General features: G+C 38.1%; 1 protein-coding gene across 3 annotated transcripts in view; it reads left to right on the plus strand.

Moving 5' to 3' along the window:
- The window catches only part of CCDC169 (coiled-coil domain containing 169), a 46,821-nt gene that overhangs the window by 22,330 nt on the left and 9,999 nt on the right, over positions 1-14,492 (plus strand). For all 3 annotated transcript variants that reach the window (XM_019447766.1, XM_019447767.1, XM_019447768.2), the window contains 3 exons: positions 8,154-8,252; positions 8,472-8,525; positions 13,490-13,566. In XM_019447766.1, the coding sequence (XP_019303311.1) occupies positions 8,154-8,252; positions 8,472-8,525; positions 13,490-13,566 (230 nt within the window). The remainder of the gene's footprint in view (positions 1-8,153; positions 8,253-8,471; positions 8,526-13,489; positions 13,567-14,492) is intronic.

Here is a 14,492-nt window from a genome sequence, read left to right on the forward strand (position 1 = left end):
GCATGTGGATGTCTAGTTGTTCTGACACCATTTGTTGAAAAGACTATCTTTGCTCCATGGTATTGCCTTTGTTCCTTTGTCAAAAGTCAATTGAAATAGGATCTATTTGTCCTGGGTGGTCTATTTCTAGGCTTTCTCCCATCCAAGTACTACCCAGGCCTGACCCTGCTTAGCTTCTGAGATCAGATGAGATTGGGCGCTTTCAGGGTGCTAAGGCTGTAGACCAGGCTTTTTATTTGTTCTGTCGTTTTGCTAATACCAGTCTTGATTTCTTTTTGGTAAGTCTTGAAGTTGGTAAACATCAGTCCTCCAGTTTTGTTCTTCTTTTTTCAATGCTGAATTGGCCATTTGGGCTTTTGCTTCTCCTATAAACTTTTTTTTTTTTTTTTTTTTTTTAATTTTTTTTTTAACGTTTATTTTTGAGACAGAGAGAGACAGAGCATGAACGGGGGAGGGGCAGAGAGAGAGGGAGACACAGAACTGGAAGCAGGCTCCAGGCTCTGAGCCATCAGCCCAGAGCCTGATGCGGGGCTCGAACTCACGGTCTGTGAGATCGTGACCTGAGCTGAAGTCGGACGCTCAACCGACTGAGCCACCCAGGCGCCCCACTCCTATAAACTTTAGAATCAGTTCATCAATATCCATAAAATAATATGCTGGAGTTTTTATTGGGATTGCACTAAATCTGTAGATTGAGTTGGGAAGAATGGACATCTGACAATATTGAGTCTTCCCAGCCATGAACATGTTTTCATTTATTAAGTTCTTTGATTTTGTTCATCATAGTCTTGTAGTTTTCCTTATCCAGATCTTACACATTATATTTTGTTAAATTTATGCTTAAGTATTTCGTTTGTGGGGGGTGCTAACATAAATACTATTGTGTTTTTAGTTTCAAATTCTACTTGTTCATTGCCTGGATATAGGAAAACAATTGATTTTTTTATATTAACCTGGTATCCTGCAACCTTGCTATAATCACTTTTAGTTCCAGAGTTTCATTTGTTATTATTGTTGATTATTTTGGATATTATACATAAATTATCATGTTATCTGCAAATGAAGATAGTATTTTTATCTTCCTTCCCAATCAGTACAGATTTTTATTTCCCTTTCTTGCCTTATTGTATTAGCAAGGACTTTCAGTGTGATGTTGCAACAGGTGACGAGAAGGCACATCCTTTATACCATCTGATCTTAGTGGGAAAGCTTCAAGATTCTTACTATTAAGTATGTTACTATAGTTTTGTTTTTTTTTTTAAAGATATTCTTTGTGAAATTGAGGAAGTTCCCCTGTATTCCTAGTTCACTGAGAGTTTTTAGTATAAGTAGGTGTTGGATTTGTCAAATGCTTTTTCTGCAACTGTTGAGATGATTACATGATTGTTTTTAGTCTGTTGATATAATATATTCCATTAATTGAGACAGTTTATTTTTGTGCTTGTCTTATTCCCATGAGATTGCCCCAATGAACCATCCTACTTTCCTGAGTTATGGCGTAATTTCAAAGTATAGAGCATCTAAAACTCAACTGTAGGAAACAGGGTCAGGGAAGGAGAATGTGATGGGTCCCAGGAATTCTGCTTGTGGGAACAGTCCTAAGGTGAACCAGGAAAACAAGACACTTTGTGGCTAGCATCTCAAATAAAATCTATTTTAGAATTCATAGTGTTTGAGTATAAAATTATTGAAGAGCTATTATTGAAGTAATACTAGTATAGTTGTTTTAAAAAATGTGCTTAATTGGAATGGCTCCCATTGTAATCAAGATTATTTTGGTTGTAAAATTAAGAAGGGAGATAGTATATGTAGTAGGCTCTCAGACCTAAGCTCTGTTAGGAAAAAAAATTTAATGACTACTACAGTTCATTGTTTGGCATATTCACTCTTACATGGCCCTTTCTCACAAGCCCATAGTCTTCTTCCCATGTGCAAAATTTCTAGACTACTCCCACTTAACCAAATCTAAATATATCATGTGAAATTGGAAAACTATTCTTGGTACCATTAAAGCGTTTTTATTGGGATATAAGTTGTGTAAAGTTGTGTAAAGTTGGTTTTGGTAAAATTGAACTTGAAATGTCAAGCAAGTGTTAAGAATAGACACATAGGACTCTTAGATTTGGATGTGATATTTATTAGCAGAGAAATGATAGTTTATAATTGAAGTGAATGGATAAGAAGAATAGAGAAGGAGATCTCAGCAGGTGAGAAATTTAAACAAATTTTGGAAGATCCTCAGCTGGAAGAGTAGTCACTGACTTGACAGGACATATAGACATAAAGCAGTTGGCCACTGGGACCCCTTTGTCACCCCGCACAGTCAGGATGCTCTCCTTCAGTCAGGAGTCTATTTTCTGGAGAAATTAAGCTGCAGAACCTCTAGATTTGGGGCCTTCAGGCACAGAGGAAGATGAGAGTGAAATAGAGGTCTAAGAATGAGGAAATTAAAAATACATGGTCTGAATAATGGAACTCTTAGCTCTTGTCCCCCAGAAAACCAGTGGCTAAGATTAAACCTCATAAGGTAGGAGACTGGACAATTCTTCAGTTGAAAAACTAAAATGTCCTTAAGAAAAGACTTTTAATGTGGTTACCCAGAGAATGTACCTTACGGACTTTCCATGACAGGGGGGTTAATTGACTGAGGACCCCAGGTATTAGGCTTCAAAATCCATCAGTACTTTTGCATCAAGATCATACCTCCTATGGGCTGCTCCATGCCCATAATCAGTGCAGTGGGGATACTAAAGCAAACCTATTCCTGGGAAATGGGACTCCATTGTCAGTGACTTGGCTTAAGGATTCCTTGATGGTTTTGCTTAGGCTGCATGCCAACCTAGGATGTTTCCACTTCCACCTAACCTTCTTTTCCTTTTTCCTTCACTAGGGCTCAGACTTGCATTGTAATCAGTTTTTTGCATTGCTTTCCCAGCCTTCTCCTGCTCCTTCCCTATTTCCTCTCAGGCAGATATTTCTGATAACAGAATCATTTCACATTTAATCCCATCTTGGTGTCTGAAGACCAAGTCTACAGCTAGAGGTTCTAGGAGTGATGCAAGAAAATAGGAGGTGAGGTGGGGACATGGGCCTGGCTCTCTTACCATGTGGCAGGCAGAAGATGCTGTCCTGGCTGGTAGATGTGGCACCAATAGATGGCTCAGAGTGGCAGTTCAACTGCTAAAGACTTCACTAATGGTGACCTTGGGAAATTTTATGGCAGAGGGGAATATTGTGAAAGATTTCATATTTGGACAATAGGGGGTTATTTTTAACTTGTATTGACACCCTGTGTAAGGATAAATGAGACTGAGAATAGTTGATAAGCACTAATATCTAGGAGTGAAAAGCAGAGAGTCTTGGTGGTAGTCTCTAAAGAGGCCTTCTATACCAGTAGTAGAAGGGCAGACACAGTAAAACAGTAGGGCTGAAGACCTGATTGTGAGTTGCAGAGCTCCAGAGGTATTCAGATAGTCAGTCCATGCACATGTGTTATGCAAAGGGCAGGGTCCTGATAGGAATAATCAGGGGTCCTGAAAAGTATGATAGGACATCTGGATGGATGCCCCTGAGGATGTTGACTTAACAACTACAGCTGCACCCTCTGGGCAGGCAGAGGTGACCCACCTCTACCTCTAGTAAGGGCTAGAAACCTCACTGTCTTAGAAGATGCTATATAGTCCTCTCTCCAACAAGGCAACAGGTTCTCCCCTCAGGAGTTGCTCTCACCTCCTCTTCTGGCAGCTGGGCCAATTAATGAGGGTGCTGTTAAACATCTATAAAAAAAAGAGGGGCACCTGGGTGGCTCAGTCAGTTGAGTGTCTGTCTTTTGATTTCAGCTCAGGTCATGATCTCATGGTTCATGGGTTCGAGCTCCGCATTGGGCTCCGTGCTGATAGGACGGAGCCTGCTTGGGATTCTCTCTCTTTCCCTCTCTCTCTGCCCCTCCCTTTCCATCCCCACTCCCTCTCTCTGTCTCTTAAAATAAATAAACATTTAAAAATTAAGCAAAAGAATGGAGGAGCAAGAGGCTGAGGACAGTTAACCCAGTAGAAAGCACAATTCTTTGCTCATTTGCCAGATCTGAACCAATTTTCAGTTTCAGAAATCATTGACCAAAGAGGTGGGTAGATTCCTAGCAGAAAGGACCCTATGTTGGTCCAAGTATATATCTTGACAGTATCTCCAGTTTTCGCCCAAAAGGGCCTCTGACCACCTGTGTGGGTGACGGTACACTGTGAGAAAGGAAACGACCAGACATTTTGAAGTCCAAGTTGACATTGATTCCCCAAATGCCTACAGTCCAAATCACACTGGGCCCCATGTGTTCATAAACTCCCCTGCTCCCATGGTGATCATTTTCCCAGTCCCAGAGTGTATAATTGGAACAGGTATACTTGACAATTGAAGTTAACCCCCTTACTGGGCCTTCATCTCTGGAGTAAAAGCTATCACAATGGGAAAAAACACATGGAAACTTTAGAAACTGTCCCTCTCCCACCCAAGGTCAAAATTGTAAAGCAAACACAATTTCTTATCCCGGGGAAAAGAGCAGTGATTAGTGCCACAATTAAAAACCTAAAAGATGGAAGGGTCCTAGTGCCTATCATTGCTCTATTTAAGTTGCTAGTCTGGCCCCTGCAAAAACTGGATGAATTTTAGAGAAAGACTATAGGCCACTGCAGGCTTAACCAATTGGTAGCCCCAACTGCAGCTGCTTTGCCAGATGTGGTATCCCTGCTGGAGCACACTAGTCAGCCTTCAGTGTAGGGTGTGCAGCCACCGATTTCGAGAATCCATTCTTTTTGTTCCAATTAGAAAAGAGGATCGAGAACAGTTTGCGACTTCTGGCTTCAGCTCCAATATGCATAGTGCTGTCGTTACAACAAAAAAAAGGTGAATCATTGTTCACACTGTTCAACACACCCAATCACTGTTCTTGACTCATTAGTAAACTGAGTTTGCAGGGCAAACTCCCATCCTGAAATCTGTATAAACAGACAAATCCAGATAGTTACTAATGACATCTGCTTCCTTGGAACAGAGGCTGCTGGAAACTGGTAGGAACACTTACATGGTGATTTTGATGAATTAATGGAGGAAAAATAGGCATATCCACTCACTATTAAAGTAACACCCACCCTGTCAGTAATTGATAGATCAAAAAGGGAGAAAAGTCAATAGAGACATAGTTGACCTGAACAGCAATCAACTCAATCGATTGACATTTATAGAATATTCCATCCAATGACAGAATACAGTTTCTTCTTATGCTTACATGTAACATTCACCAAGGTAAACCATATAAGACTCAGCTTCATGAGGTCAGGATCTGGGTTTGTAAATCTCACTGTGGTATTCTTAGCACAACGTCTGGAACATAGGAGGTGCTTGATGAATATTTTTTGAATAAATGAATGAATTGTAATATTAGGTAACAAGACAAAGAATTTAGTCAGGATAGGAGTAGTAGTGCGATATAGTCTAACACAAAGAAAGTGTATTAAAAATATTTAAGCTTCAAAGCTTAGAACTGCAAATCCACATCAATAAATAACATAGAAACTCCTTCTGTCATAGAAACTGCCACTTGGTTAGTATTCCTACCCCCCTGCTTTCATTTTGCCACTTGTTTAATACCTTCCAATAGCCCCCTGTGTTTAGCTTCCTGAGCCTGGCAATCTAAGTCTTCTATAACCAGGGCTTTCCTTAATTATCTTACCTTACCTCTTATTTATTTCTCAAATACTTTGCTTCACCTCTGTTGTTACCACTAAATAATCATTTTGACTCAAGTCTTTGATCAATATATAGCTCCCCTTTTTTTTCCCCATCCAAATCCTTCTCTTTTGGGGGATCCTGAATGCTCTCTCTAGTCCGTGTTGATTGGCCTCTTTAAAAAAACTTGTGAGACATTTATTGTCTGTGCTTCACATTTTGGCATTTCATCATATATTGCCTTGAATTTTACCTGTTGCATATGTACATTTCTTGTATAAGCTTCTAGAGTTCTAGGTCATGTCTCATTCAGGTCAACATTAATATAAAAATAATTTGTATCCCAGTAGTTTATCAATAAGATAACTTCTTTTAGAACTTAGAGTGTGAGGCACCTGGGTGGCTCAGTCAGGTGAGAGTCTGACTCATGCTTTTCACTCAGGTCATGATCTCATGGTTTGTGAGTTCAGGCCCCCACATCGGGTTCTGTGATGACAGTGTGGAACCTGCTTGGGATTCTCTCTCTCCCTCTCTTTCTGCCACTCCGCTGCTGACTGACACACTCTCTCTCTCTCTCAAAATAAATAAATAAAATAAAATAAAATAAAAAGAACTTAGAGTGCATTTTCCCATTGAAACAATATTAAAAAGAGTTAGATTATCTTTTACCTTTATAAAAGTGTATTTAACAAATGATGTTAACTGAACCATATTGCTATGGTGGGCTAAGCTTGGAATCCTTGGAGCAAAGGTCTGTGCAGCAGTATTTTGCACTACTTCCATCAGTCTCTGATTATTGGTTTAAAAACTCTTCATACTTGAGCAGTGGCTTATTTCATTAGGGTATAGTTTCCTTAAGATAAATCAGTTTAGCCTCTTAAATTTGTGGGACTTTCATGGAGCTTCTTCTGGAGCAAGTTTGTATTTGGGGAAGGTGGACTGAAAGCCGTTTATGATGCCAGTGTATAATTTTCAAAGACAAATAATGCGTGCCTGAGAAATATCACCCAGTTATGTTTTAATGGTAATCAAATATGCATAGTGGAGAATTGTCACAACCAAGGGATTTGTTTTATCAGTGGTGTTATTTTTAGAGACAAGAACTTTCCTGGTCTCAGCTGACCTAATTATCCTATTGATACAATTTTTAAAATCCTAATAATTATAACAAGTATCTAGGAGAGAATTAGTAAAGTTTTTACAGAATTAACTATTTTTCAGCAGGAAGATATGAGCTCTAAAATATCTCAGTTTCACCTTGTGGAGCTTTAAATCAGCTGCTTCTGTTTTTTTTTTTTTTTCTTTAAATGTTTTAATAAATTCAGTGACCTAGATCATGACCAACAAGGGTTATATAGAATTCGATTTGGAGATTTTTTTAAAAACATTAATGTGTAAGAATACGAGAAATAATTGGGTTTACTGCAAATGATTAGTTATTAGTTTAGGGATTAAACTTTTAATTCAACTTGGTATAATGCATTATTGCTCTGGCACTTGGCTAAACCTCTACTCAGCTCCAGCTATTTGTGATGAACTGTATCTGGATTGAAGTCTTAGCTTCCAGAACTGTCCTACTCTGCAGTATTCTCTCAGTTCTTCTGGCCATCAACTACATTGTCTGTTCTTCCTCTCTACTATTGCTATGCTGGTATCAATCATATGGATATATACATAATAATTGTTTAGCATGTGTGGCTTTTGGAGTCAGATTACCTGGGTTCTTTTTTTTTCCCCCAAAGATTTTTTATTTATTTATTTATTTATTTATTTATTTATTTAATGTTTATTTATTTTTGAGAGAGAGAGACAGAGAGACAGCATGAGCAGGGGAGGGGGCAGAGAGAGAGGGAGACACAGAATCTGAAACAGGCCGCAGGCTCTGAGCTGTCAGCACAGAGCCCGACGCGGGGCTCGAACTCACAGACTGTGAGATCATGACCTGCGCCCAAGTTGGATGCTTAGCCGACTGAGCCACCCAGGTGCCCCTAAAAATTTTATTTTTAAGTAATCTCTACACCCAACGGGGGGCTCAAGATCAAGAGTCACATGCTCCACTGACTGAGCCAGCCAGGCACCCCAGACTACCTGGGTTCTAATAACAGCTTCACCACTTATTAGCTGCGTGTCTTTGGACCAGTTATTTAACATCTATCAGATGTGATTTTCTTAACAGTAAAATGGAAATAAATATATTAGCCGTCTCTATGGCTGTTGTAAGGTAACTGAAATAATCTGTGGAAAGCACTTAGCACAAGTACTGACTTGGCATATTGTTAGGATTCAAAAATATTGTAGTTGTTACTATTACTTAAAAGGTATATACTATAGAATTTGAAATCACAGAACGTTATGGGGTAGAAGGCATTTGTCACTGAAATGTATTATTATTTAGAACATGAGTAAATGTAAAGATTTACTATTTATACTTTCAGGAATCCTTAAATATATTACTTAAACAGCTAGAAAAAGAGAAAAGGAGGCTTAAAAATCAAGTGAAAGACTATGCACTGAGACTGGAACAAGAATCAAAGGTTTGTTTTTATTCTATACTAGAAATTTCTTTGTAACTGCCATGATTTTTAGTATGCTATCTACAAACCTACTATATTATTATCACAAAATACTTACAAAACTATTTCCTACACTATTTTAAAAAAACATAGAGACATAAACTTGACTTAGTAATAGTCTTGCTAGTATTGCAAATCTTCTCTGATGTTGGGTTCTTTATTTTTGTATGTTTCTTGTAGGCTTACCACAAGACCAACAATGAGTGCCATACCTACCTAGCTGAAATGTCTCAGGTAACTTTTGTTTTCTTCCAAATTTTAAGAGTTTCCTCTCACTATAAATTACATTTTTCACTTTTCTAGGTTTTTGATTGGTTTGATTTGTTAAACATGTTGGGATTATAGGAGAAAATGTACCAAGTTTCTAAATATATAAAGTGAAAAAGCAAATTTATAGCTTTTATAAAAAGGTATAAAAGGAGATAAAAGTTTCCCAAATTAAGGGAATTTTTTCATATTTGCTTCTTTCGTTATCTTTTAAGTATGACCTGTAATTTCTAAAACTCAACCAAATAAGCAGTTATCCCTGTGCTGTAATGAAATTCATGGTATTTTATGTCATAATTATGCACAGTGAGATCTAAGATAGATATAGCACTGCTATCACTAGAAAGGGCTAGCAACTTAGTACAGAATTGGAAAGTATGCAACTACAAATGACAGGACAGGAAAGTGATCAGTAAATTAAAAATGATGTTGCATATATTTTCCATAGTTTTTCATTTGCCTTTCAGTTTTATTTATGATGTTAGTATTACAGAGTTTTTGTTTTGATGTTGTCAGAGCTATCTTTTATTTATGGCTTCACATGTCATAGTTTAAAAGACTGTTTTCATCTCAATGTTTCATAACATTTATCACATCTTTTTTTTAGTAGTTGGTTACCTATTTAACATTTAAATATTTAAACCTTAGCAACTTTATTCTGATGGATGTTTTAAGATCACGATATGAGTTTAGTTTTCAATGTGCATTATCTAAATGGAAGCATCCAAAGAGCAGTTGGACATATGAATCTCAGGGAAGAAAAGATAAAAATTGGAGATATAAACATGGAAATTATTGGCATATAGATAGTAAATGAAGCCAAGTGAATGAATGAAATGTATCAGGGAGAATACACACAGGGTGAAAAGAAAAGAGAGTCTAGAATATAGCTCTGCAGAGTTTCAACAGTGATAGTCAAGGGACAAAGAGCCAAAAAGAGGATTGGAGTCTTCAGGAGATAACTAGGTGAGGTAAGGAAGTAGAGGACCTTGAGGTCTAGGTTTGCCATAAAGATAGTCTGCTAGTCACTAATCTGGTGTTTGCAGAGGATCAATGAAAGGATTGAGAGGATGGAATTAAGACTGGGGATTGGAGTGGCACCTGGGTAGCTCAGTCGGTTAAGCGTCTAACTTCGGCTCAGGTCATGATCTTGCGGTTTGTGAGTTCGAGCCCCGCATAGGGCTCGGTGCTGACAGCTCAGAGCCTGGAGCCTGCTTCAGATTCTGTGTCTCCCTCTCTCTCTGCCCCTCCCCCACTCACGCTCTGTCTCTCAGAAATAAATAAATGTAAAAAAACTTTTTTTAAAAAAGACTAGGGATTGGAGCTGAGAAGGGGATGTATAGAACAATCTGGGAATGAAAGTCAGGGCAGTAGTGGGTAAACGGAGGCTTAGATTTCTAGTACTAAGATTAAATTAGGAAATTGAGACAAAATAGGATCACTCCTTGTAGCCTCCTACCCATAAAACAGTCAGTTTATACTTGATGGTACTGGATACTTAGTTGGCAGCACTGCTTACTCCTGCCTTTCATCAGACCATGAGTCCCCCTAGAATATGCTGCTTTTCATACATGTCAACTCCGCTTCCCTGAAGTTGTAGCGTAAACGCTACCTGCTTTATGAGATTGTGATTTGATGAAAGAACCACAGATTTTGGAGTCATTGTAAATTTGGATTTAAGACCCAGCTTTGTACTTGATTGTCATTTGAGCTTTGGGGCCGTAATTTCTTTCCTTCTTGCTAGAAGGGGAAATAATAGTAGTGTCTTGCAGGGGATTTGTGAGTGTTTAGAGATGTAATATATGTAAAGTGCTGAGTAAAATGCCTGGCCCATAATACATTCTGAATTCTAATAAGTGGTGAGTATTATTTTCCTGTTTTTCTTTCCTGATCTCCCGAGCCTCCCTCTCTGTGACAGGGGCATTAGATTTTCTTCCTGCCTCAGCTTCCTCCTTTTACCTTTGTTTATCTGAAAAATTCATTTAGGTGGAATAGGTTCTACTCTGATTATGCAGGATCACTGAACATACAATCAAAGCCTATTTTAACAGCTTCCCAGGAAGCTGTTAATCCTGTTCTCCAGTATAAATGTTAATAAGGATTTTCACTCTAGAGTGAATTGTTAATCTTTATAGTCAAAGATGGTTCTGACCATGTGGATACTCCAGTGACTGGAAAGGTCAGTGGATGATCTGCAGTTTTTTCCATGCTGAATACATAAATAATTATTCTTAGGTGGATAACTAGAGCTATTGGCTGAGTCTGTTGTGTATACTTCTGCTGTCTTCACTGTTTTGAATGAAACGGAGTTTCCATATCTCACGATTTTTCCAATTTACACACTATGTGTATAGTTGATTTTTAAGAATATATAAGTACATTCACTACTTAAAAACCAGGTGGAAAGACTGACTAGATCTGCTTGTAACACATAATAAACTTAAGTTCTATTCCCATAAACATAGAATTTTAGCAGTGGATCTGAGACATTGTTGAATATAATACTTTGGTTTCAAGATATGGAACCTGCGTCCATTCTGTTTCATTGTCAAGCAATTGTAATTATTAGAATTGTTAAAGCATCGTGTGATGCTCCTTATTCTCCTTCCTTAAAATCTATTGGTTTTAGTTGCATCCTCTGAAGAATATAGAATAATTCTATACTTCTCCTGTGTAACAGCTTCTCAAATATTTGAAAACAACCCTTAAGTGTTTCCATAGTTTTTTCCCCTACGCTAAAATATTAAATTACAACAAAAGTTACACTAGCAATTCCCTCCGACATGGGTTCCAACCTATCCAACTGTTCTGTTGTCTTTTCAAACAACTCTATTTTGTTATTGTTCAATTGAAAATAGAGTTCCCCAGATTTAAATCTAGACTTGAAATATAATCTCAATAGCATAGCTGTTAAAATCTTGCCATTTTTTTCCTCCTCTGCTGCCTGAGAAATCCTTGCGAAATACAGATACGATGTTGTTCCCCATTTAAAACCTTCAGTGACTCTGCATTGTCCAGAGGATCTCAGCAAAGCTTGTTAGAGTGGTCTACAAGGTCCTTTCCAACACACAGTGCCTGCCTTTCCATCCATGTTCCTGCTCACATCCTGTACTGCAGCCAGACCAGCCATATATGTGGTCCCTACATCTGTCATGTTGCCTTATAGTTGTAGGCCCTTGCTGCTCCTTCTGCCTGGAATGTCCTTTCCAGTTCTTGATTGGCTACTCGTCCAGGCCCCCTATAGCCCAAATTAGCATCTGCTTTATGCTTACAAAGCACCTGTGCAAACCTCTGTCGAGGCAGCGGATTGTACAATCTATTTATTGTGCTGTTTTCTCCAATAGATTGTAAGAACCATGATTTATCTTTGTGCCCTAGTGCTAAATTTGAGGTTGCCCATAGTGGATACTCAATAATATCTGCTGAGTGAATAAATGAATGAATTCTGTCTTCTGGTCCAATATGCCCAAAATTGCCCCTCTTAGCAAATGGTCTCACATCTTCATAAAAATGCTCTTGTCTTCTACCAAAATAAAACAAAAACAAACATTTATTTTACCCTACCTTAATAAAACTACTACTAGGGGCACCTGGGTGGCTCAGGCAGTGAAGCCTCCGACTTTGGCTCAGCTCATGTTCTCATGATTCGTAAGTTTGAGCCCCGCATTGGACTCTGTGTTGACAACTCAGAGCCCAGAGCCTGCTTTGGATTCTGTGTCTCCCTCTCTCTCTCTGCTCCTCCCCCACTCAAGCTTGCTGTCTCTCTCTCTCTCTTTCTCTCTCTCTCTCTCAAAAATAAATAAATGTTAAAAAACAAACAAAGGGGCACCTGGGTGGCTTAGTCGGTTAAGCGGCCGACTTCGGCTCAGGTCATGATCTCGTGGTCCGTGAGTTCGAGCCCCGCATCGGGCTCTGTGCTGACAGCTCAGAGCCTGGAGCCTGTTTCAGATTCTGTGTCTCCCTCTCTCTGACCCTCCCCCGTTCATGCTCTGTCTCAAAAATAAATAAACGTTAAAAAAAATTAAAAACAAACAAACAAACAAAAAACCCCCTACTACTTAGCTTTCCTTTTCTCAGTTAAACTTTGTGCAAAGGTGGATATACTCACTGTTTTGCTTTTACTCCTCGACCTCTTTCAACTCCCTCTGACTCCCACCACTGGCTGTGCCACAGTTTACTTTTTAATTTAATTCCCAAACATAATGACTCCTTTTCAATCCTCCTGGTAGTAGACATCTCTGAGGCATTTCATATTGCTAACCACGCTCACTTTTTTGAATATCCCTCATCTCTTGACTTTAATGACAGTATTTTGTCCTGGGTTTTCCTATTGTTTAAATAATGGCCTTTGGTAATTCTCCTATCCCTTAAAAGTTGCTTTCTCTAGTTTATATGATCAGCTCTCTTCTCTGTGTGTTCTTACTGAATGACCTCATTTACTCATGTCCTGAATTGCTATCTATCTCTAAGGTCATCAGCCTTGATTGTTCCACCATGCACAAAGAAGTCTCCACTCTTGTGCCATGGAAGTATCTCAAAACAGACAAAAATAAAAATATGATCTTGTCTTTCCATTTCAGGACACATACAGCTTCTATGGTCATATCTTCCTTAATGACAGAGTGCATGTATTATTTATATTCAGTGTCTATTACAAAAACTTTTAATGATCTTTATACCCATAGATGATATGATTTAAACAATTTCCTCTGTATTTGTTATAAAAACCACATGGAATGTGGGGTTGAGATAGAGGGGTCTCCATAATATTTAGAAACCTTATAATCCTGGAGAAGGCCAGAATTTAGCTTCTCTTATGCATGCCACCTAAGGGCCTGGTTATAAAAGAGTTAATTGAGAATGGACTATTTCTCTTAGCTCAAAATCAGTCATGAAATAAGAGGACAAATGCTCAAATGTTTGTATTTCAGGTCTCTGACTCATACCAAGTTTCTAAAAGGCAACAGATGGATCAACTGCCTAGAATGAAAGAGAATTCAGTGAAAATGTAAGTCTAACTGTATCCTTCCTTTCTAATTAATTATATTTGCCTGTGGATGGTACTGACAAAACAGGTGTCCATTATATTTGGAAGTTGAACTTCTAGATTTTATAGCAACAATATAAAATAACAAACAGATGGTAGAAGAACTTAAAGAAGTTTGTGCTCTCTATTCACTATTTATATACATTTTTGTAGATCCCAAGAATATGTTTTGTCCTCCAACATGGTAAGTTCTTGTTTCCTAAGCTAGAACAATGCCATACCCAAGAAGAGCCTAAATCGACACCATTAACAGCAATATAAATACAATTAAATTATCAGCCTTAACTTTTTTACTGACCAAAGATGGATACTGAAATTAGTGTAGATGACAGTGCAGTTTAAACTGTGTTTTCCTATGTAAACAAAGACAATTGAGGATGAATAAAGAACAGAGGAATGTTTTATGCGTTTAGGAAGTTATGTCTACACATGATTTTTCCTGTTCTCTACTAAATCCAGAAGAATTAGTCAGGCAATTCTACCTTATTCTATTTAGGAGAATATACTTATATATAAGTTAATGATATAAAAAAGTAAACCAAGATGTAAATTAGCTATAAATCAGAATTCTTTTCAAATACAGGCACTCAAGGTATATGCAATATACTTAGCAATTTTTTTTTTCGTAGAGATTCAAGGGATACATTTTGTCCAATATTTGGTTAGATGGGTAAAAGTGTATTCTTCCTTCATTAGTCATATTTTAGTTTAGTTTAGTTTAGTTTAGTTTATTCTGATAGAGACAGAGCAGCACAAATGGGAGAAGGAGCAGAGAGAGAGGGAGAGAGAGAGAATACCAAGCAGGCTCCCTGCTGCCAGCTGTAGAGACCAGTGTGGTGCTCAGACCCATGAATTGTGACATCATGACCTGAATCAAAACCAAAAGT

Source organism: Panthera pardus, unplaced genomic scaffold (genome assembly GCF_024362965.1).
Source record: "Panthera pardus isolate Hobbes unplaced genomic scaffold, ASM2436296v1 HiC_scaffold_1, whole genome shotgun sequence".
NCBI classification, from domain to species: Eukaryota; Metazoa; Chordata; class Mammalia; order Carnivora; family Felidae; genus Panthera; species Panthera pardus.